The 20,711-nt window shown below is 38.5% G+C and overlaps 2 protein-coding genes across 5 annotated transcripts in view; one reads left to right on the top strand and one right to left on the bottom strand.

The window, feature by feature from the left end:
- The window catches only part of LOC145486364 (oxidoreductase NAD-binding domain-containing protein 1-like), a 140,464-nt gene extending 119,875 nt beyond the window's left edge, over positions 1 to 20,589 (top strand). The window contains exons 1-8 of one of the 4 annotated variants that reach the window (XM_081465007.1): positions 11,479 to 11,610; positions 12,367 to 12,410; positions 13,722 to 13,819; positions 14,153 to 14,259; positions 15,532 to 15,673; positions 16,983 to 17,204; positions 18,531 to 18,642; positions 20,072 to 20,589. In XM_081465007.1, coding sequence (XP_081321133.1) covers positions 11,525 to 11,610; positions 12,367 to 12,410; positions 13,722 to 13,819; positions 14,153 to 14,259; positions 15,532 to 15,673; positions 16,983 to 17,204; positions 18,531 to 18,642; positions 20,072 to 20,244 — 984 coding nt within the window. In that variant the 5' untranslated portion in view covers positions 11,479 to 11,524 and the 3' untranslated portion in view covers positions 20,245 to 20,589. Of the gene's footprint in view, positions 1 to 11,478; positions 11,611 to 12,366; positions 12,411 to 13,468; positions 13,820 to 14,152; positions 14,260 to 15,531; positions 15,674 to 16,982; positions 17,205 to 18,530; positions 18,643 to 20,071 lie in introns of those variants that run through there. The other 3 variants (XM_081465010.1, XM_081465009.1, XM_081465008.1) reach the window with 3 other exon arrangements.
- LOC145486366 (GPI-specific phospholipase A2-like PGAP3) lies at positions 178 to 11,380 on the bottom strand. The gene is made up of 11 exons (XM_081465011.1): positions 11,246 to 11,380; positions 9,362 to 9,635; positions 9,111 to 9,266; positions 7,078 to 7,140; positions 6,620 to 6,681; positions 6,227 to 6,253; positions 4,669 to 4,778; positions 3,651 to 3,691; positions 2,748 to 2,822; positions 1,718 to 1,806; positions 178 to 1,631 (listed from the first exon to the last, which is right to left on the bottom strand). The coding sequence occupies exons 1-11, from the start codon at positions 11,248 to 11,250 to the stop codon at positions 1,568 to 1,570; spliced, it is 966 nt and encodes a 321-aa protein (XP_081321137.1). The 5' UTR covers positions 11,251 to 11,380; the 3' UTR covers positions 178 to 1,567.
- Positions 20,590 to 20,711: the final 122 nt, after the last annotated feature.

Genomic DNA, 20,711 nt, shown 5'->3' on the forward strand with positions numbered 1-20,711 from the left:
GGATAGTACTCGTCGATGAAAATCTTTTTTGTGAACAAGTGGGCTTATAGAAAATAAACAATTGGAATTGTATTAAGTGGGTTTTTGTCTGTTTCCTTTTTCAAATTTCACATTTGACTTTCACGGGTTTCATCTAAGAAAGTTGAAATAATTCAATATGATATTCAATATGGCATAACTAACGTGTGGAAGAAAATTCAGTGGTGAACAATACTGAGAATAGAGTGTTTATGTCTCGGAACTATCGGTCTGATAGTTGCCCCTTGGAGAGTTGATGTTCTTAAACTAGCATGTTAGCCCGAGAATCAAATATTGCTTTAAGAACATCAAATTTCCCGCGGGGGCAACTATCAGCCAATAGTTCCTCTACAGAAACACTCTATTGTTTAAATATCCAACGCGCCCTCATGGAATAATTGTTAAGTATGAGATGATTACCCTGGCAGTGACACAGGTATACTCTATGCCTCTGTCACTTAGCAGGCTAAAAGAAACACGTCATTTGTTATCCTTACCAAGTGAATATGTCACTTATCGAAATTGCACTTCTCACGCATGCGCTACTCTCCATCAGCGGGGAAAATTATCGGACGACAACCCAAATAAGGATGGTGAAGGGGAGTGCGTGATCACGTGAACGGGTAATCCTTACAGACAGAGAAATTATAAAACAAGAGACACTCTTGTCACACTAAGTTTTCTGACGATGAAATTTATTGTGTAGAAATTGCATCCATCAATCATTTGAATTCGGCTGTTTAAAAAAGTTAAAACTAATCTATTTTACTACATTGCATTTTTAGCTTGTTAGAAAAGTACATTACAATTCATTGATAATTGTAAACTGTACAATTGATAATAGATTGTTAACTACAATTGGGTATTGTAAACAGCCGTCCAACCTTGCAATACAAAGCAGAACTGACCCTTTCACGTCCTTTGTAGGTCAAACCACTAAGCAGTGCAACAACAGCTATTACAGAATACAAAATTGCACAAAAATTGTTAACTGTTACAGGTTGTGGAATTCATGGAGCAATTTATCCTAGGAAACTGTGTACGTGCTATAAATCAGCAGATGGTTCAGACTCGATATCCACCCCTCACCAGCAGGTAATCGAGCCCAGTGCCCACTCCGGCACTTGGCGCCGGGATCTAGAAGCAGACATCTGGAGATTAGGGCTGACCTGGAACCAGATAGAGAAAAGTCGAGGACAGAGATACCTGGAGGATCCTTGTCGGTGGCCCTTGCCCCAGGAGGGATGGTGACTGTCCATCGTGACATTATGGATAAATTTGTAAAAGGTTAAGCATTTTTATATCCTTCGAGTTGTACATGTATGAGCAGAACAGTCGTGGAGATGTACGGTGATAAAAGAGCTGGAGAACATCAGGAAAACGTAGAAGAAGGCTGAAAAGATTGTAAAGAACAGAGTCCAGTGGAGAGCTATGGTGGAAGTCCTATGCCTCACAAGGGGCAAAGAGGTTAAACTTTTGTCAAGTAAGTCAGGTATCCTTTGAGTATGAAAGGGCACGGTAGATTCGCACTAATGGGTTATTGTAGTTTTCAAGGACTCTTTTTGGTCTTTCTCTTCATCAACAGTTGGTACTTTGCATCGTCCACCAAAAAGCTGAAATGAAGAGAGTTTAATTACATTGGGAGTGTATAGCACAATATGAACAATAAGGAAGAACTGAACAGTTTTAGTTTACCAACCTGTACCAGAAGTAACATAGTGGAGCAGTACCGAGATGCCATAAGGAATGTGCGTCAAATGTCCACAGAATTGGTGGGAAGTCTCCCAGCTGAAACAAAAATTCAATTCAATTAATCTGTGGATCAACAACAGCATTCTTATCTGTAAAAGTTCAAAAATAAAACGTAGCTTGGGAAGTCCTATTCAGCATGTTTTCTGTGATACATGCAACTGGTGGGGGAAACTTAAAGATTTAGTTGAAAAGGTAACACAGTTATTAGGTGCAACGAACAATGGGTTCCTCATGCTGAGGCGGATCTAAGGAAGGGGTACGTTGAGAGGGCTACAACCCCCCCCCCCCCCCCCCCGTCCCTTCCTCTTTGAGTAGCATTTTTTTGGTCACTTCTAAATGAATCATTTGCTTGAGGAGTACAGCAAATGAACAATACAATACATTATTATATGGCTGTCTCACAAGGACTGGGAACTACCGAATTCACAAATTTGATTGGCTAAAATCGATATTGAAAGCGGTCTAAATTTTCCCATCTAGACCGGCTTCTAGACCAGTAATGTTTCGTGGTGAAACTAAAACTAAAATGCAAAAATATTGACTATTTTCTTCTAACAATATTTATTTATGGAAGTGCCAAAAAGCCTGATGAGAAAAAAAGTAAAGAGGACGAACAAACTTTGGCAGAATTAAGTTCTGTGAGCTAGTACAAACCAGTTGCATTAAATGAATTAAATTGTTCTTGTTTGCCATATAATAAACATCTTATTAACCGAGCTTAGCCGGTCTGTATGGTAGAATCACTGCATTCGGTCTGTACTCATGACCTCGGTAAAGATTTTCCAATACAGACCTCCTGCTCGGTTGATAAGAGCTAATTGCATAACTGGTACAATACCGGTGATGCTCAAAAACCCCAAACAAACAACAACATCAGCAACAACAAAAAAACCACTGAAAAACAAAAACAAAAACTGCGTAGCAATTTTAGAAAAAAAACAATCTACAAACACTGTATGTGTTATTAATACACGTACCTCAAGACCTAAAAGGAGAAAAACGCCAACGGTCACTACAGCACATTTCCAAACATAAGGTTGTTGTTGGTAATGCTGCAAAAGCGAAAATATTCAGATGATATCTTTACGGGCAATATATACTATCAACCTAATGTGGGAATAGTGAAGGAAAATGTAGAAAATGGCAGCGAGTCTTTGGGGTGAAAGAGTTTGACAAGGGCTCAATACACCCAAGTTTCCCCCCCCCCCCCCCTCTCCCGGCGGGGCCTATAGTGAACCGAGGTTCTGATTGCAAAAATTGAGTTCTCGCCAGAGTTTTCTATGATCTCATCATCAGCGAGGGATACACGTGGCGGGAAAGCGATTAGAAAAGCTACACATAAATATCTTAGTTTGTTATTGATTGTAAAGCCACACGTATGTTGTGACTGATTTCTTAATAAAGATGACGACGACGACGACGACGACGACTACTACTACTAATAGAATAATTTTCCTTTTGAAGGGCAACACTCGCATGACCGTGGTCTATCACGTCAAATCAAATGATGAGAGAGCCAATCAGATTTGGTCTGAGATCCCACAAAAAACACCCGGTGCTGAGTCGGTGCAAACTGCATCAAAGTTATAAAATCCTCTACTCTGAATAACTCACAATCTTTGTATGCCTGAAGCTTTTTACGTCACGGATATACATAGAGAATTTCTGCAGTTATCATTGGTATCCACCACTTTTGCTATTTCATGTTTTGGCTTGTCTGCCGTTTAACTGAAGTTTTCCTGCAAAATCAGTCTTCCACATTACCCTTCGAACTCGAACGAAATTCAAGTCGATGACATCATTGCAATGACTTTTTGTGCTTCACAGTTGTCTCTTTGAACGAAGGGTTAAGCAAATAACAAACCTGAACTTTCACTTACTGTTAAACACCAGCTCAACCAGCTGCATAAATTTGTGATACCTAAATGACAAATCAAATGAGTATCAAATAAGTATCAACACGAGAGACAGTGTTTCATCGGGATATTCAAACACCGAGAAGAGAGTTGAAAATATGATGCGCAGCAGGGTATTTTTAATTTGACGACATTCGAGGTGTTTGGATAATCAATGAAACATTGTCTTGAGTGTTTGATATATCGTCCCAATCGAAACAAAAACTAAGGAGTAAACTCGTCAAATCTATGCTATTTAAGACCGGGTATCCAAACCTCTTTCATGGTAAAGTTGCACAAAATATTTTGATTATATATATACAACTGGGTCGCTCATTGTCACAATTATTGGATTACATGCTTACTACATAATTTGTACAGCTCCAAAGGAGTGCCCTGTGCATTAAGAAGAAGAAACCTAAATAGCTTTGAAGATCTCTTTCTCTATTGTTACCTTACATCACGTTAAGTATAAATAAACTTTCTGTTTGCATGTATCTTGGACAAGAGCGCAGAGTTCATGTTGTTGTATTCCTTTGCAAAAACCTTGCGCTACAATCTGCCTACTACCCAATGATTCTCTGGCCTACAGCTCGAATTTTGCAACGCAGTATGAAAATTTTCACTTCATGGGTTTAATTACAATTTACAACTGACCATGCAGCACAGCAGGTCGGAAGCGCAACTTGACCTTCAAAAAAAAAAATTGGCCTTGCAGACTTCTAGTCCAGTTTCATGGATCGTGCTGTGTCGAATACTTTAGCAATGATTTCTGTAAGTCTTAATTTCTTTTGTAAGACAAATAAAGTCTCGGGTAGAGACTAGAAAAAAGATGCGTGTCTCGTCATCTCGCAAAGTCTGGAATTTGCCAAACGCCAGTCGGCAATTTTTTTATCGTTTAGCGATCGAGCATTTTCGAGAGCATTTAGACTGACTTTTTTCTTTCAGACTATTTTGTTACTTCATAAAATTATAACCCTCAGTTCACATCATCCCAACTCACCTATTGTAACATTGAATTTCATGTTGTAACCATAATCAAAACGTACAAAGGCCAAGTAAAAAACGTGGTAACAGAAGAGGCAGCAGAAAGACAATCCAACGAAAAAACAGCTGTAAAAAAAAAAAGAAAAAGAAGACAAATACAGACATGCGCGAACAATTGTACTTAAGGTCATTCCTCACATTTGCATTGCGCATCCTTACTGCGCATAATTTATGGCGTCATTAGCACGGGCTCGTGCACGCGCACATTGAAAACATGACGGATTTGCCTGGATATTGAGCTCTGTCAGTTGAAAAATGGCTCTAGCTCACCAACGAGCACGGGCACCCCAATTTTTTTCCCAGTCATTGTAATCGACTAATCATAAGCTTTGCGTGAGAAAAGACTGATTTAATTTCTATTGCTGAAAATTGAATAAATAAGAAAAATAGCAGATACACTGTGGTCTTTTCTATTTTGCAGTCGGTAACCACGTCAAGAAATTTGGTTCAAATTTTTAATCACGGATTTAGCTTTCTGTCTGAATCAAACTTAAAACGTTTATTTGTGTCCGACACATTGTATTGACTGTAGTTTAATGCGTGTTCTTATGAGTCCGGGCTCACAAAGATGTTACAATTACTGGGAATGTGTTCTTATGATAAGCATTAAATAATGCCAAAATGGGGCATTTTCAATGCCTCATTGCTCCTTAATGAGCATGGGCACCCCCCCCCCCTTTTTTATTTCAAAATTGAAGTTATCATATGACAAATATTCAGTGGACAAAGTTTGAACAAAAATCTAATGTCACTTTTATTTCAGAGGAATTACCTTAACACATGTAAGCACCAAAGATTCATTTTGTCACAGGCTTCATTTTCTCATATCAGCTGCTGACAAAAACTAAGTAATGCTGGTGAAATGTGAGAGTTGATAAACATCTCAAAATTGGCTAGAAATACACATATGCAGTAGGATTCGTAACTGAAACAGGCCTACACGCGCGTCCTACTCCAAAACTAAAACACGTGCAAGAAAGTGGCTCAAGAAGTTCTTGCACAGAAAGCCTGCACAGCCGACGACCGTGAGTCAGTGCAAAAAAAGTCCTAAGTTTGGGTTCCTGAATGGGTCATGACGTCATGTCAGGAAGCGCTAAATCCCGCTAGTTCATGTCACTGTTGTCTCAGTACAATGGTGAGGAGTTGGACAGCTTTTAGCAGAAACAAACCGAAGTTGGCGAAGTACTGCGGGCGTCAAGCAATCTGAATAAAAACACGAAGCTTCAAGACGTTCCTGAAGTGATGTCAGTCCTCGCCAATCTTTCATCACGCGGTCAACTCCATTGGGCGCGGTCGAAGCGGGAACTTTAAAGCGTCGGAATCCAAATTTTTTTGTAAGAATACTTTTGTACGTGTTATAGAGATACTACAACCACAAAATCCCTGTTGGCTGTATAGACACTTTAAGGGATTCCACAACCTTTAAAGAATAATGTAAATATGAAACACAACTTTTAGAGAATAGATAGATGTACAACTATTACCCATTTGAGGCAAGAGTTTGGTGAACTTACCTCCGTTTATTTTCCAGTCCAATAAACCTGTTTAATAGAATACAGGTGCAAATGAATATGTTTCATACGTTTGAAGAAAGAAGAAAAATCTGTTTAACTTATTAAAAATGACAACCTAACAGTGTATCTAGCAAATGATCAGTGTTGAAAGCCCAAATAATTATGGGATGGCTGATCTTCTAGAATGACACAAAGTCCTGTCACAATTCGTTTCAGTAATTAGTAATAGCTACTCCACAATAAAGTCTGAGATACAAAAAGCGACATTTAACTTTTTGATGCACAAGAAAGCTGAATTTATGATTACATACTCCAGTCATGCATGAATGGTGGAGAAACTGTCTAGTAACATGTATTAAAAGAAATAATAAATAAAACATAGAGTTAATGTACCTCATTAGGCAAGCAAATAGCGAGTACATAACCATAGATGTGGCACAGAAGTAATCCATTTTCTGAAAATGCAATATCACAATAATTAATATTTTTTGTCCTCAGCACTGCCAGCACTGAGGGTAAAAAATAACACATCAACTGGAACATTTAGTGTGTGATTTCAGTGTGAACTATGGTTCAAATTTGTTTCTGCATTAAAATTAATCAAACCAGTTTATTTTTAACTTACTTTGTCTCCTATTTATTACCACATGCTCGAAATCATGAAAAAAGCGATCAAACTGCATAGTTTATAATGATCAGAACAAATATTTTCAAAACAAAGACAAATTTTGAATGCATCACAGAGAAATGTTGAGTGAATGAAGCTGGAAGAGTGACTGCCACCAGAGGCAGTGGCAGGTTTAGTAAACAAAGTGCAGTCACTGATATCATTATCTCTAGAATCAAATTACCTCTGTCCAGGTTAGATCTCGTGTGTGAAAAACTGTTGACCAAAACCAACCGTTTATACAAACCTGAAAAAGAATCACATTTTTGTGTCTACTTGATAGTATTTTCAAGCAATTAATTCCACAAGAGAAATTGGGAAAATAAAGTAACAAAACTCTTGGGGGGCTTAATCCACTTCCACATAATATAGAGTAAATGAACAAGACCAACAATGCTCTCTCAGATTAGGGATGTTGGGATAATGCCTCAAGACTGGTGGGTTTAATTTCTACAGTGGTCTCGATTTCCGGCCACTGTTTGGGAAACAAGCCCACACTCTTCTCCTGAACTCATTCTTATCAGGGAGGAACAAGAAAGGATGGGAAAGAGTGGCAGAAATCAAACTTAACTGACTTAAGGTGATTCCTTAGTATTGCATTGCGCATCCCTACTGCGCACGATTTTCGCGTCATAAGTGCGCACGCATGATCGTGTGCGCATACAAAACGTAAGAGATTTCCCTCAAACTAAGCTCAATGGCGAAATAAATGCTCCTTTTCTATTAAACAAGCACGGTGACCCCTACTTTTTATTTCATAATTTCATTGAGAAAAATATCCTCAATAACTGAGAAAAAAATTAGCAGAAATCTATGGCTACTTGTTTTGGTAAATGAAATAAATACTACAGGGGGACACATGACGGGCCCAACAGCGCATGTCCAAATTATGTTTCCTTTAAAGGATAAAAAATGCAGGGTATTTGAACACATTTTTTCTGGGCTGTAGATGAACAAACAATCAAAGAAAGTCAAACTCTGTGTGATATAACAAGCTGTATTGAAAAATAACTGAGTTTATTTGTTGCGCAAAAAAATGACCAAAAGTCACCTAAATAACCATATTTGTCAGCATTATGGCATGAAAACAAGCACAGTGACCCCGTCTTTTTACTATGTTTTTAATATCTCCTTGTCCTGTAACAACAGCATACAGGTACCAAGTTTCATCGGAAGTTGATGGCAGGTTCTTTAACTACAGAATCACCTTAAAGAAATTATAAATTTATTCAGTTAATCACAAACTTAACATGTAACCCATTTATTTTATAAGTACTGCACTCAACTAAATACCACTCCCAAATGAGCACCACACATGACAGACAAAACTATCAATAAGTGCCACCCTGGAGTACATGTAAGCCCTGTAACCCTTGAACAATAACACAGCACTTACTGGACACACCAGGGATCAAGAGTGGCGCTTGCATGTATTTCATGAGGGTTATTCCTCCCACCACCCAATGCAGATACTTCACTAAAACTGTGAAAGTGATAGTGGCATTGAAATTTGCTGCTAGTACAATGTACCATAAATGATGTTATATTTTGTAGACCTGACCCAAGGGACTTAGAAGGGTCAAATCAGAAGACGCCCTAAAAAACCCTAGCCTGGGCATGGCAAAAAAAGTAAAACAAACAAACAAACAAACAAATAAACAACAAAAAACAACAGTTCAACAACTGTACAACAGAAGAACAAAACAAGAACAAAAATATGGAGATTTGCAGAGTCATCTGACTCCATTATGTTTTATTTTTTCAACATGCTCTATCATTGCTTTAACATTGGCTCACTCAACCATACATGCAGGGCGTTAAGAAAAATACAACAAAAAAGGTTACTGGAAAAATATCAAAAACAAAAAACAAAAAAAACTTCTCCTTGTTTATGAAAAAAAAGTCTTAACCTGTAATTTAGTCAGCATTGAAGACGTTTCCTTTCTTTTTTTTCCAGGCAAGCAGATTGAACAAGCGAGCAGTCAAATTAGTGCACTAGGGGTGAGCAAAAACTGGAAGGAAGTGGGGAGGAGATGAGCGAAAAAAGGAGAAGAGGAGAGGTTTTTTGTGCCACCCCTTCCCCTTGCTCCTTATTTTTTGCACTCGCATACAAATTCATTCCCTCTGGAAGTTTTTGGAAATGAACACCTGCTATGCAGGCTACTTGCAATTGTAATTTAAATATTAATATAATAAATATGACAGTTACAGCCTTACCACAAGATTTACTTTCCAAACTGAGTACATGTTGTAGTCTGTGTTTGGTACAATTGATCTAAACATTCTCCAACCAAGGATATGTCCAATTCCATTAAAAATTGAAAATAATACTGAAGCAGGTTCTTGAATTCCAAGGAATCGTATAAATGGCCACTGAAATAGACAAAGGCACAATACATTTCCTGTCACTACATTGTAGCTTTGCATCATAATTTACCAGCTTTAATTTTGTGAAGCCAGTTACTTACTTTGCCATAAAATTGTTTGATTCGTTTATTGTTTCTCAGGTCACTTGCTGTGACGTTGTGCATACACTGATACTTGCATTCATCTGTACAATCCCACCAAAACACAGTCAAGTATATCGGTAGTTTGCCAGGGTATTCATCCAGACTGCATCCCTTGGAACATTGCCTCATACATATGAGAAACTGTTTACAAGTGTCTCCTCTTGAGCCTTTCACTGGGTTCCATAGCAAAGCAATTAAGAAAATACTGCTCTGTAAGTACATGAGGAAAGAGCTGAAAAATATTTTTAAAATTATTTCAGTACCTGAATTCAAATTAGAAAATCATTTACTGGAGTGCACAAACATGAAATCATGAAATCATCCTTGTGTAAGATGTTACTGCTTCATATCTGATCATCAAAACTAAGCTTACTTACTTGGATGTGTGCACCAAGCAATACCCATTACATTGTAAGCTCTCGTTTTCTTTTCTTTTCTTAATTTTCCCCAGCCTGTTTGCAGGCAGCAGTACTACATGACTTGTATTTCCATATTTCATACAACAAAGGTGATGTCTGCAACTCGAGGGCTGTTGCTAGTTGTGCTCTAGCAGCTTGCTGTTCACGGTTTAAGTGTCAATTTTTGTTCAAATTATGGTAATGAGTTAAACTGGTGCTGACTCTTAATTTCTGTTGTTCTTGTTTCTGAAGGAACTGTATGCTGTGCTTTTAAAAGGAGTTTGAATGAAGAACAGTATGTATGTAGGTTGTCTGTGCTGTATGGGGTTCTTCCCTTTAGATTTTATGGACCATCCTTATGACTTTTTTATATCATCTTTATTCTCATTATTATTGCTTTTGCCATCTTCTTTCTTTCTTTCTTTACATAGTTTTAGCCATTGAATTGCGATAAGCATCCCTTGACTATAGTGATAACAATGCTTACAAGTCATAAGTCTGCAAATGTGGTCCACTGTTTAATTGGCCAATTTATGTTTTGCTGCAAATTGTACATGTATATGGTTTGTTTAATCTTAACAGCACTTTACAGCACTTTACAGAGCTTAACAGCACTTCCCTGGAAGTTCCCTATATCTGGTAATGCTTGACATTCTCCATAAATGTTGTTAATTAACTTTGTTCCAAGAGATAAGGAGAGCAATGCAGTGTTGGTAGGTATATGAAAGAGGTACCTTTTCTGTCTAAATTGTATACAAAAGGGTAAGGGGTCGGACCTCAGGGCAGAGCCTCCCTGTATAAATAGAGGATATTACACGGTGGCGAGAAGATATGAATTTTATGTTCTCGTGGCAAGAACATAAAATTCATATCTTCGAGCCAACGTGTAATGTTCTTTTTATTATATGGAGAAACCAATTCAAGAAAAGCAAAAGGCGGGAATTGTGACTTTATTGAACGATACGACACTCACAAAGGTGACATACGGAAAATATGCTACTCGGGTCCCGGATGAAGTGGCGTATGGAATCTACGAGTGGTTTAGTTCCCAGTAAAACACTCTTCTCCATATAATAAAACTTTGTATAGCACCCCCGCCTGCCCCACGACAATGAGGCGTCAGGTCATGTGTCATATTCCTTGATTGCTGGCCTATAAACATTGAATGGGGAGAAAACTGTGAGCGTTTAAGCACGTAATCACGTGACCAGTTACCATGGCAACTGGAAGTGCAAAGTACTTTTTAAACAGAGTCAGTTTCAATTTGATACCTTATTACACATAACAAAAGTTGTAGCCTCAAGAATTCATCCATTCTATCACGTACAACGTAAGCATTAGGCTGCTTTCCGAGCAAAAATCCTTCTGCGTGTAAAGCCAAGAAGACATCTTGACTTGCTGGCGCATGGCGCTAGAAATCGACTAATCAGCTTGTTGTCCTTACCTCATTTTGGCTTTATTCTGTTGAAGATTAATTATGTCTCCAGCCCTTAATTAGTTCAAACCTTTCATGATAGCAGAATTACAGGATTCGTTTACAGGAAACCGTTGCAAATGAGCCGACGTAAACACGGAAAATATCCGAGTGTGCTTACACAACGTGGAGAGCTCTGTTGCTGGCCAGTTGCAACGATTTCTCGCGCCAGTCTCTTTGATTGCCAGGGGAAACGCCTGGCATTTATCTGCAGTATCAATGAGGATGGTCCACTTAGCAGACGGTTAGATGGCTTGTATTAGAGGTACAACGTCATTACTTTGTTTTTGGTCAAATTTCCAATTTCTCTTCAAGCCTGTGACACCTTGGTCAAGGTTGGTACTAAATAAATCGATTTGGGTCAATCGTAAATGAGCGTTTTAAGATCTGCTTGGTGATCAATGACTTGTGGCATGACGTAACAGCAATATATCTTGAGAGTTGTGGACGATTTTTGTCAGCCTTCTTTCGATTATCAATAAAACCAAAACTTAAAGTAAAGGCGGTCTTATACTCGATAATTGTTGTGAGTTAAATAAGTTTTTTGAATCCTCCAAGCATAGGAAAGATTGATGAGTTCCAAAGATGTTTAGGTTCACTAAGCTTTAATCACGAAGCCATCAAGATGGCTGACTCACATGGTTAACAATCAAGATAGAAATCTTACATCATGGGAAATCAGTCAATCAGCCTCGCAAGGCATGATAGCTTACAAGATCATGGCCAACTGGTACATTTGCCCACAATTCTTAGCGCACGAAAACCTGAACAATGCTCTTAAACAGCATTTAAAACATACATCTAAAACCCTCAAACCTAGTATACACAATGTCATTTGGTAAATTTGAGATTTTGCAAGATGGGGAGACTAATATCTTTTGTTGTACTCTTTTTGTAACCTTTTGTTACCCTGGGTCTTCCTTAACCTTAGAAAAGCGAGAAAAGAAACTGAGAGTTCAAAAAGTGGTTGCAGAATAATTAGAGATGGCAAGAATACAAAATTAATTTGGATAAAATGCTGCAAGACTCTTATTTCTGAAGGATCATTTGTAGGCTTTAATTTACCCTTTGTTTAGTGCTATTTTTTGCAGGCAGCTGTTATTTCACCCATTCTGCTACAAATCTATAAGTCCAGGTATGAGCTTAGTAAGATTGTGCTAAGTTATTGTACAGAGCACTTACTGTTTTGGGGGTATTAAATTGAAATAGTGCAATTTAGAACAATGCTCTTCTGTTCATACAGTACTTAGTTAACTATCTGATCTGTGGTACCATTGGAAACAGGCAAACTTTATTAGCCATTAGCAGTCAGCAGGTATTTCTAACTCCTTCCAAGCTGTTTCTTTGTTCCAGTTTTTAACCGTTTTGGTATTCCTGCCTGTTGTCTCTACATTGTTACTAAATTGGATGTTATCACATTTGCAAGTCAGAATGTTCTTTTTGCATAAATTTGTTCTATTGCTAGCTGCATATAAATTAGGCATCTGTTGATAGTCACCTTGCAAGTGTGTGCACTTTTGCAAAAGGCAAACAAATGGTGAGTAGTTACCAAAACTCGGGAAAAAGTTTCATTTAACGAAAAAAGCTCTCTGAGTAGCTTGTGTGGTGCACTTAGTGCTTCTGGTTTTCCCCTCTCCCTCCCCTTTGAATGCCTGCCACGCGGGCTACTCTATTGGGGAATTGTGCAAAGGCAAAGAGGAAGATTTCATGGCAATGGACATCAGATTTATCAGGAAAAAAGATCGGCAATCAAGGCTGATCAATGACTTATTTGGAAACATTTCCGTCATGTAGCAGATATATATCTGAGTGCAGATCTGATAACCCATAAAATAACCATGGCTAGTCTAGACTAGCCATTTCCAGAGATTGGAGCTCACTTGATTACATTGTAATTTGAGAGACAGGCTGTTAAAACAAAAAGTTCCTAATTGTATCAACAATTACTATAAGAATCTCCAGAAGAACTAAAGCATTTTTCCAAGTGCTAATGTGGAGATGTTTTACATGCTTGCTAGCAAGCAAGTGATAAAGTCGTTTCCTATAAATCACGTTTTGATAGTCAGTTTACCAAAGAGTTTGGAGAACCTGATGATCTTAGTGATCAGCTTAGGGTTGAGTGCAGTTAAATGATGATTACAATGGTGATTGCGACAACAGTGACGGATGAAGAAGAAGAAGAAGAAGAAGAAGATGAAGAAGCAGATTGAGTACTCTGAGGGAACATCAGTAAGAGAAAAACCATGATAGTTTATATTTGACAAAGGAGAAGTAGATGTCTGGAACATGTTGGATGCAAAAGTTTCTCAAAGTACAGATTGATGACCTTAGAAGGCATATTAAAAGGGATTGTCTCTTTGGTATACCACCAGGATTTAGTTATACTACATATATCTACATGACGTACACTAACTTGCAGATGCATTAATGTTTTTTTTTGTTTCAGGTTTTAGATATTCACGTCATCCCATGTCAGCAAATTCAAACAGCACTGTTCATAACAGCACACATCTGGAGAGGACAGAGAATTCACCAAGACAGGAGGTAATGATTAGCTCAGTAATATAAGCTTAGAGATTAATAAGCACATAATGACTGACTGCAGGGGAAACAGTGAGTGTTCTTTCCCCTAGACTCTTAATGTTCCTGAGGTGTCAAGCTGAGCTTGAGTTACTAACCAAAGTATCCATTAACATCTCATTGCGATCAGTTAAGATCCAGTTTCAAGCTAAGCATTCCTTTTGAGAATAAAAAATGAAAATAAAAAAATAAAAATAAAAACAGGGATTTCACAAAATGTCTTCACTCACATGTTACATACAATGTGCAAGCACACTTCGTTATTGATATTCTCTGCATCAATTTCTTTGCTTGTAGTCACTATCTTCAGCTACTGTAACAGAAATCACTCAGCTTTCAGAGACTGTTAAAGGGCTTTGCTTGAAAGTAGAGGATAACAGATTTAAATTCAAACCAGGACAATGGTAAGCACCTTTAATATTAGTGACATCAGTTAAAATTCAGAACTGGCAGGCATGATAACGTAATGGTTAATGCGCTGACTCTGGATCAAACAGACCAGGTTTGAACTCTATCAGAAGTCATGCATTGTGTTGTGTTCTTGGGCAAGACTCTTCACTCTCACATTGCCATTCTTCACTCAGGTGTATAATGCAGAGACATTTTCTAGCTACCTGTTGTGTTACAATTAAAAGCTTGTAAAGGGAGTGAAAATAAATTAGGCCAAAGGCGAACTTTTCAAGATGCGCCATCTCTCACATAAGTAAACTTACAACGTTTTAAAGATATTTTGTTGGATGTTAAGCGTGATGTTTGAAGTTCATTTGGAAGCGCAGTGGCATCATGGTTAGTGCACTTGTCTCCAGACTGAGTGGTCCGGGTTCAAGTCCTAGCTGGGGTCATTGTGTTGTGTTCTTGGGCAAGACACTTTACTCCCACAGTGCCTCTCTCCACCCAGGTGTATAAATGGTTACCGGCAATCTTTTAAATGCTGGGGGAAACCAGCATCCCATCCAGGGGGGGAGTAGAAATACTCCTAGACGCTTTGTGCTACAGAAACTGGGATAAGCCCTGGCCTGATGCGCTACTGGCTCAGTTGCAGACTTAACCTTACAAGTGTGTTACATGTTTGTTGTAAGTTGCAAAAACAAGTTGTGCAAGTGGGCACAAGTTGAAGTTTGTGCAACAAGTTGTTGGTGGTTAGTTGGTAATACCCTCATTAATGCTTGTCAACCTTCTTATTAATGCAACATCTATGTGTGACAATTAAGTTGCAACAAAATTTTGTCCATATTACTATTTAGGAAAACCTCACAAAATCCTGAAGGGCTACCTGCACCTCTGATAGACTAATATTACAGGGGACTCGTAACAACATAACTTCAAGCTACAATGCTTTACTGGGGATCACAAATTTCTCATGATGACATCAGACAAGCAAATTTTGCCACTAAGCCTCGCTTTGAAAATGCAAATTGCAAATTTTATTGTGGACAAATTTCCAAAGCAGCAAAGATGAAAAGATTATCTGTGTGAAAACACCATGAAGGTGCCTGTGTTTTGAGAAAGTTTTGCACAAGCAAGGCTTCGTGGTAAATTTCGGGTGTGTGACATAATCATGCATAAGTTAGACCTATTTCAGTCTTGAAAGGTTACTTACTTAACGGTTGAATTGTGAACATCAATTTTTAATGTATGCTTGATAGCATTATTTTCTTTCTTTCTTTTTGGACCAGGGTTGATTTCTTTATTCCTGGTCTAGCCACTGTGGGTGGATTTTCGATCTGTTCCAGTCCCAGAGAGCTCAAGGAGTCCAGCACTATAGAGCTTGCTGTGAAACACAGTCAACACCCCCCAGCACTCTGGGTTCATACTAAGGTTTGCATTTATAACATGTCTTCTACAGCACAAGTGTACTTTGTATGCTTTAACCCATTGACACCTGGAGATTTTTGGCAAAAACACATTTTTTTTGGACGTTTTGGACATTGTTTCAGCATGGATATCAGCTAAAGTAGCTCCAGTCTACCTGAGAAGGCATTTGCAACAATTGACAGCATGCCTTTCTTTTCCTTAACATCGTGTTTAATGACACTTTTTCTGGGGCACGCACACAAATCAAAATTTTTCGGGTTTCGTTTTTTGCCTTTCATTTTTCTCCTGTTCTTCTCTTTTTGCTTCAGTTGTTGACCTTCTACTGGGTTGCTTCCAGTTCAAGAATTCCCAAGAAAGCATTATCAAGACGGGAAATTCCTACCATGGAGTAGCCAAGTGTAGTTGAGGGAAATTTTCCTCCGAGTTTTTCACTCAAATTTCTAAGCACTTTCATGCATTTTTCACACTCAGTTGACCCAGTCACTCTGATCTGGGTATGGCAGGAAAGATATTTTTCTCCTGCAGAACTTGAGTATTTATAGGTGATTCCAATTTTCCTCAAAGAAAAAAAATTCTCTAACTACTGCTAAATACATTAATATCAATTTATACTGTACTGTTTAACGTTGTTTGCACATTGTTACAGTCACATGATTGTTTTGTTGTCAGTATTGTTCTGAAATTCATTTTCTATCTATTTATCTTACACTGAAATCTTTGCAGTAAGCATTGGGCTGGTACCCGGCGTGATCAATCGATGAAACCGATAATCGATAACAATCGATGGCAATCGATATCAATCGGTAACAATTAATCGATTGATATCGGAAATCGATGACCAATCGATGGCCAAAAAATTTGTGTTTTTTAATTGCCATCGATTGTCATCAATTGTCATCGATTACCATATCTTTTGGGGAGGTAAAAAAATGATTTGACAGGAGAAATATGGTGACATGTAATTGTGAAGATCATCGTTACCATCAACAATAGTAACAATAACTTAATTGATCTCTCTAAATGCAGGTATAATGCAAGAAAATTAACATTGTTAACACAAACTAAACTGGGATGAAAATGTTCATACTCTTTCAAGTTACAACAGAAACCTACGGTTTAAAGTTTTCTGGTTACTGGTGACTCGAGCTTGTGATTATCAATTGGTCATCGATTGGCTGATAGCAATCGATAACAATTAACTAATTGTTATCGATTGATATCGATTGATCGATTGGTTTCTGATGATCGATTGTCATCGATTGATCACGCCGGGGCTGGTAGTATTAATGAAAATGCTTGTATTTACTTACAGTGTTGTGTTGGCAGTAAGGTTCATATGAGAGTTGGAGGAAACTTTTATTTCGATCCAAAACCTGATGATTCCTGTCCTGACCTGCTTCTTATTGCTGGTGGTGTTGGTATAAACCCAGTATATTCCATTGTACGACATGTTGCTGACATCTCCCCGTATCAACACACTGGAAAAACCGTGCTACTATTCAGTGCACAGAACCAAGATGAACTGCTCTTCAAGGTACACCAGCTGTGATTAATGAGAGGGTTTTGTTTTGCTGTTTAAAAGGTTTCTATGTCTTCAAAGTTTCCAATAATTTAATATTACTGGCTTCCAAATCTTGCAGTTTTTCTTTATTAAACTATATTAATTTTTGACGTTTTATGAGAGTGTCTTTTGCAATTGAATATATAGTATTTTTATTACATGGTTAACTGGTCCACGATGAAATGGAAAATTCTGAAGGTTCGTAACCTTGCACAAATTCAGAAGAAAACAGTGTGTTGTTAGGTACAAGTCTCTTCCTTCATGTGTAGCGCGCAATGGCAGTTTAGCTTTCATCAAAGTGACCTGAAAAATGATCGCAGGGACGTAATAACATATCAGCAGAATTTTGAAACAGCCATTATAATAGATACTTTATTGAACTAGCTGGTTCGGTCTGTATTGGGGAATATTGTTCTGGTTCTTTTTGGTTACTTTTTTGCAAATTTGAGGACTTCGCTGCTTGGTCCTTAAGATACAGTAAACTAAAAAGAACTCGACCATTGTGAAAAGTGAACTGATCAACATGGCATGAGCGTGGGACAAAGAGAAAATCTGAGTCCCTGACAGGAATCGAACCCATGACCTCCCGAACACCGGGTGGGCACTCTATCCACTGAGCTCTATCCACTGGGCTCAGTTAAATGACCTTGCTCTCCATGAGTTCTCGTAGCTCAGTGGATAGAGTGCCCACGGGTTGCTCGGGAGGTCATGGGTTCGATTCCTGTCTGGGACTCAGATTTTTTCTTTTTTCCACGCTCGTGTCATGTTGATCAGTTCACTTTTCACATTTCATTACCGAGCTTAAAATTCACCATCTTTATTCACTTATCACAACTCGACCATTATTTCCACAATGCAGTCTGTAACTGAATGTAACTGAACTAGCGTGAGGTCACCTCACGCCAGTTCGGTTACATTCACTTATGAAATAAAGGATGGTATGTAGCAGCCAAAGAGCTACTCTAGGTCCCAGAGTTCAGTTCCTTTTTTCAGGGTCTGAACTGTGAGGGGCGAGGTTGTGAAACCGAGTCTCAACAGTTGTGAAGGAAGATACTGTGAAACTCATCAGGCATCACCTGTATACGATGTAAAAACATGACATTAATGAATTAAAATTCAATTGCCTGTCAATATGTACTAGCCTGCTAACAGGCTCCTGTTGGGTTACACTTGTAGTGAACTAACATACGCATTGTGTATCAATGTACCAACTAAGGTATGAAGCTACAGAGAACTTACATGTTCACCAACTTTACTCACACTGCGATAGAATTTAACTATTCTCCTTCTCCTTCGCAGGAATCATTGATGGAAATTTCCAGAAAGTGTCCCTCGATACTTTGCAGATACTTTGTCACAAAGCGGGAAAATGAAAATTGTAAAACTGGAGCAGGATGCACACAAATAATATGTAGGTCCAACACTGGAGTTACCGTACTGCTTATTTTCAATCTTTCTAATTAGCGGGATAGTGCGATCTACATGTATGTACACTGACTATAGCGTCACTTCAAACCTTAAATGAGGTTGAGTTATTTTATTTCTATGTGCCGTGGAACCTCAATAAATTGAACCCGTTTATACCAAAAACCCCGGTTTACATAATGACATTCTTTAGCCCAGCTAAAGTTACAGCGATTTGAAACCGAACTGAACTCCGGTATAACAAGTACATTTTTTTAGTCCCTCAGCCATTCGTTATATCGGAGGTTTCTGATTTTTGTGTGATCATCAAACGCAGTTGTTTGGAATTATATGTCGAAAGTACTTTTATTTTTTTCTTTCTCTGCTTAAGCTCTGACCCAGCTCCGATAACATTTACTCGCGGAAAGCTCGCGCGATTCGCTCTAACCAATCAAAGAAAACATTCTGTATTTTCAACCAATCCGCGACAATTCCAAAACCAATGGTAACTTTGCTTACCCATGTCTTCCCGCGCTTGGCACGGGCTGGTAGTAATTTTGTCTCTTTTCTTTGAGTTTTAATTGGTCCATTCCGTTACACGTTTGTATATAAAAGCGTAAGCCAAAGTAATCGTACCTAGCAATCATAGCAGGCACCGACAATAATATGAACCAGCTAATATGACGCACCTTATGGGTGTATCATTTCATTTATTTCATTTATTGGGCACTACATGAAAATGAAGAGAAGGCTACCTTCTTTGGCAATTTATTCATAATACGGTCCAGTTATGAAAGCATGTGAAAGGGATACCTTTTTCAAATGAAGGTATACGAAAGCGGTACTTTCTCTGCCAAAATGGTATACAAAAGGGCAAGGGCTTGGACCTGGTGGCAAAGCCTCCCTGTATAGAACTTTGTAGAGTACTCCCGGAGCCAAGTCACGATTGGTTTCGTTTAAATTCCTGTCTGTCTTTTTAAAGGGTATTTTTCCTTTGATTGATCGAAGAACTTTACGCCTTTCGTTCTTTGAACAGGGTCGCAATCTCTATTTTCTCGACGCGAAAAAGTGCCCTTCCAGATCTGATCTCTCGCAATCTCATTCCCAGAGTCTTCGTTCCCCTTGACCAGCCGTCGGAAAACGAGAGCTCTGGGGGTCAACCATTTTGAAATAACCGAATTCTGGTGATTCTGCCTATCCGGTTTCACTGCGCAGTCTGCATCTATGGCGCATGCCTGAAATGGTTGCTCCCAGAGCTCTCGTTTTCCTACCGCGGATCAAGGGAAACGACTGAGGACTCTGGCGGTTCGCTTCGAGTCTTCAATGATAAGCTAATAGACGTACTTGATAAATCATATTCCAGAGATGGTGTACCTTGTCCCTAAGATGCTGAATCTTTTCTTACACTCATTTGAATTCTTCTCATTCATTGTCAGATGAGCATGGTCGTATAAATGAATCAAGACTTCAAGAAGCTGTATCGTCCCTGGACAGGAGTCAGTTAATGTGTTATATCTGTGGTCCTCCACCAATGATCAAACACGTGTCAGACATCTTGTACAAGTTGAACATTGCAGAGAACAGAATACACTTCGAGAAATGGTGGTAGCGGCCGGCTTCTTCATTTTGCTTAATGGGACGCACTGACAAAGTAAAATGGAAAGTTCGGATTTTTGGGGGGACGTGGTTATAGCCGAAAATTACATATTAGAATTCTGTTGGTAGGCATCCCCTACAATTTTAATGGGAACGGCCATTTGGAAGCTTATTTTGAAAATACATGTATTCTTCTAATTGTTCAAATTTTCAAGTGAGGACGTATTCAAGTAGAATACCCCTAACACGTTTAAATTGTGCACATGATGTCGACACTAGGTCTTAGGTTGGTTTAATTAAAGGTTGTTGCATTCATCACATGTATTTATAATTTTCAATAAAGTTCGAGTGGTCCAAATTTCTGTTGTGGGTAGGTTGTGTGTATGTTCTTTTCGGTGGTTTGGGTTGTTTTATTCAGTGTTCAATTTCGGGAACTGACGTAGGAATCATGTGATCTTCTGGGTTTTTTTTTTTGGTTTT

This window comes from Orbicella franksi, chromosome 5 (assembly GCF_964199315.1).
Source record: "Orbicella franksi chromosome 5, jaOrbFran1.1, whole genome shotgun sequence".
NCBI lineage: Eukaryota > Metazoa > Cnidaria > Anthozoa > Scleractinia > Merulinidae > Orbicella > Orbicella franksi.

What these genes read in the sequence shown, in the direction of transcription:
- LOC145486366 (XM_081465011.1), bottom strand. An exon ending in TTTGGAAAGTAAATCTTGTG is followed by an intron (nt 7,141 to 9,110) that starts GTAAGGCTGTAA and finishes ATTCTTTTTCAG; the next exon opens with GTTTGTATAAACGGTTGGTT. An exon ending in GAGATCTAACCTGGACAGAG is followed by an intron (nt 6,682 to 7,077) that starts GTAATTTGATTC and finishes TTGCATTTTCAG; the next exon opens with AAAATGGATTACTTCTGTGC.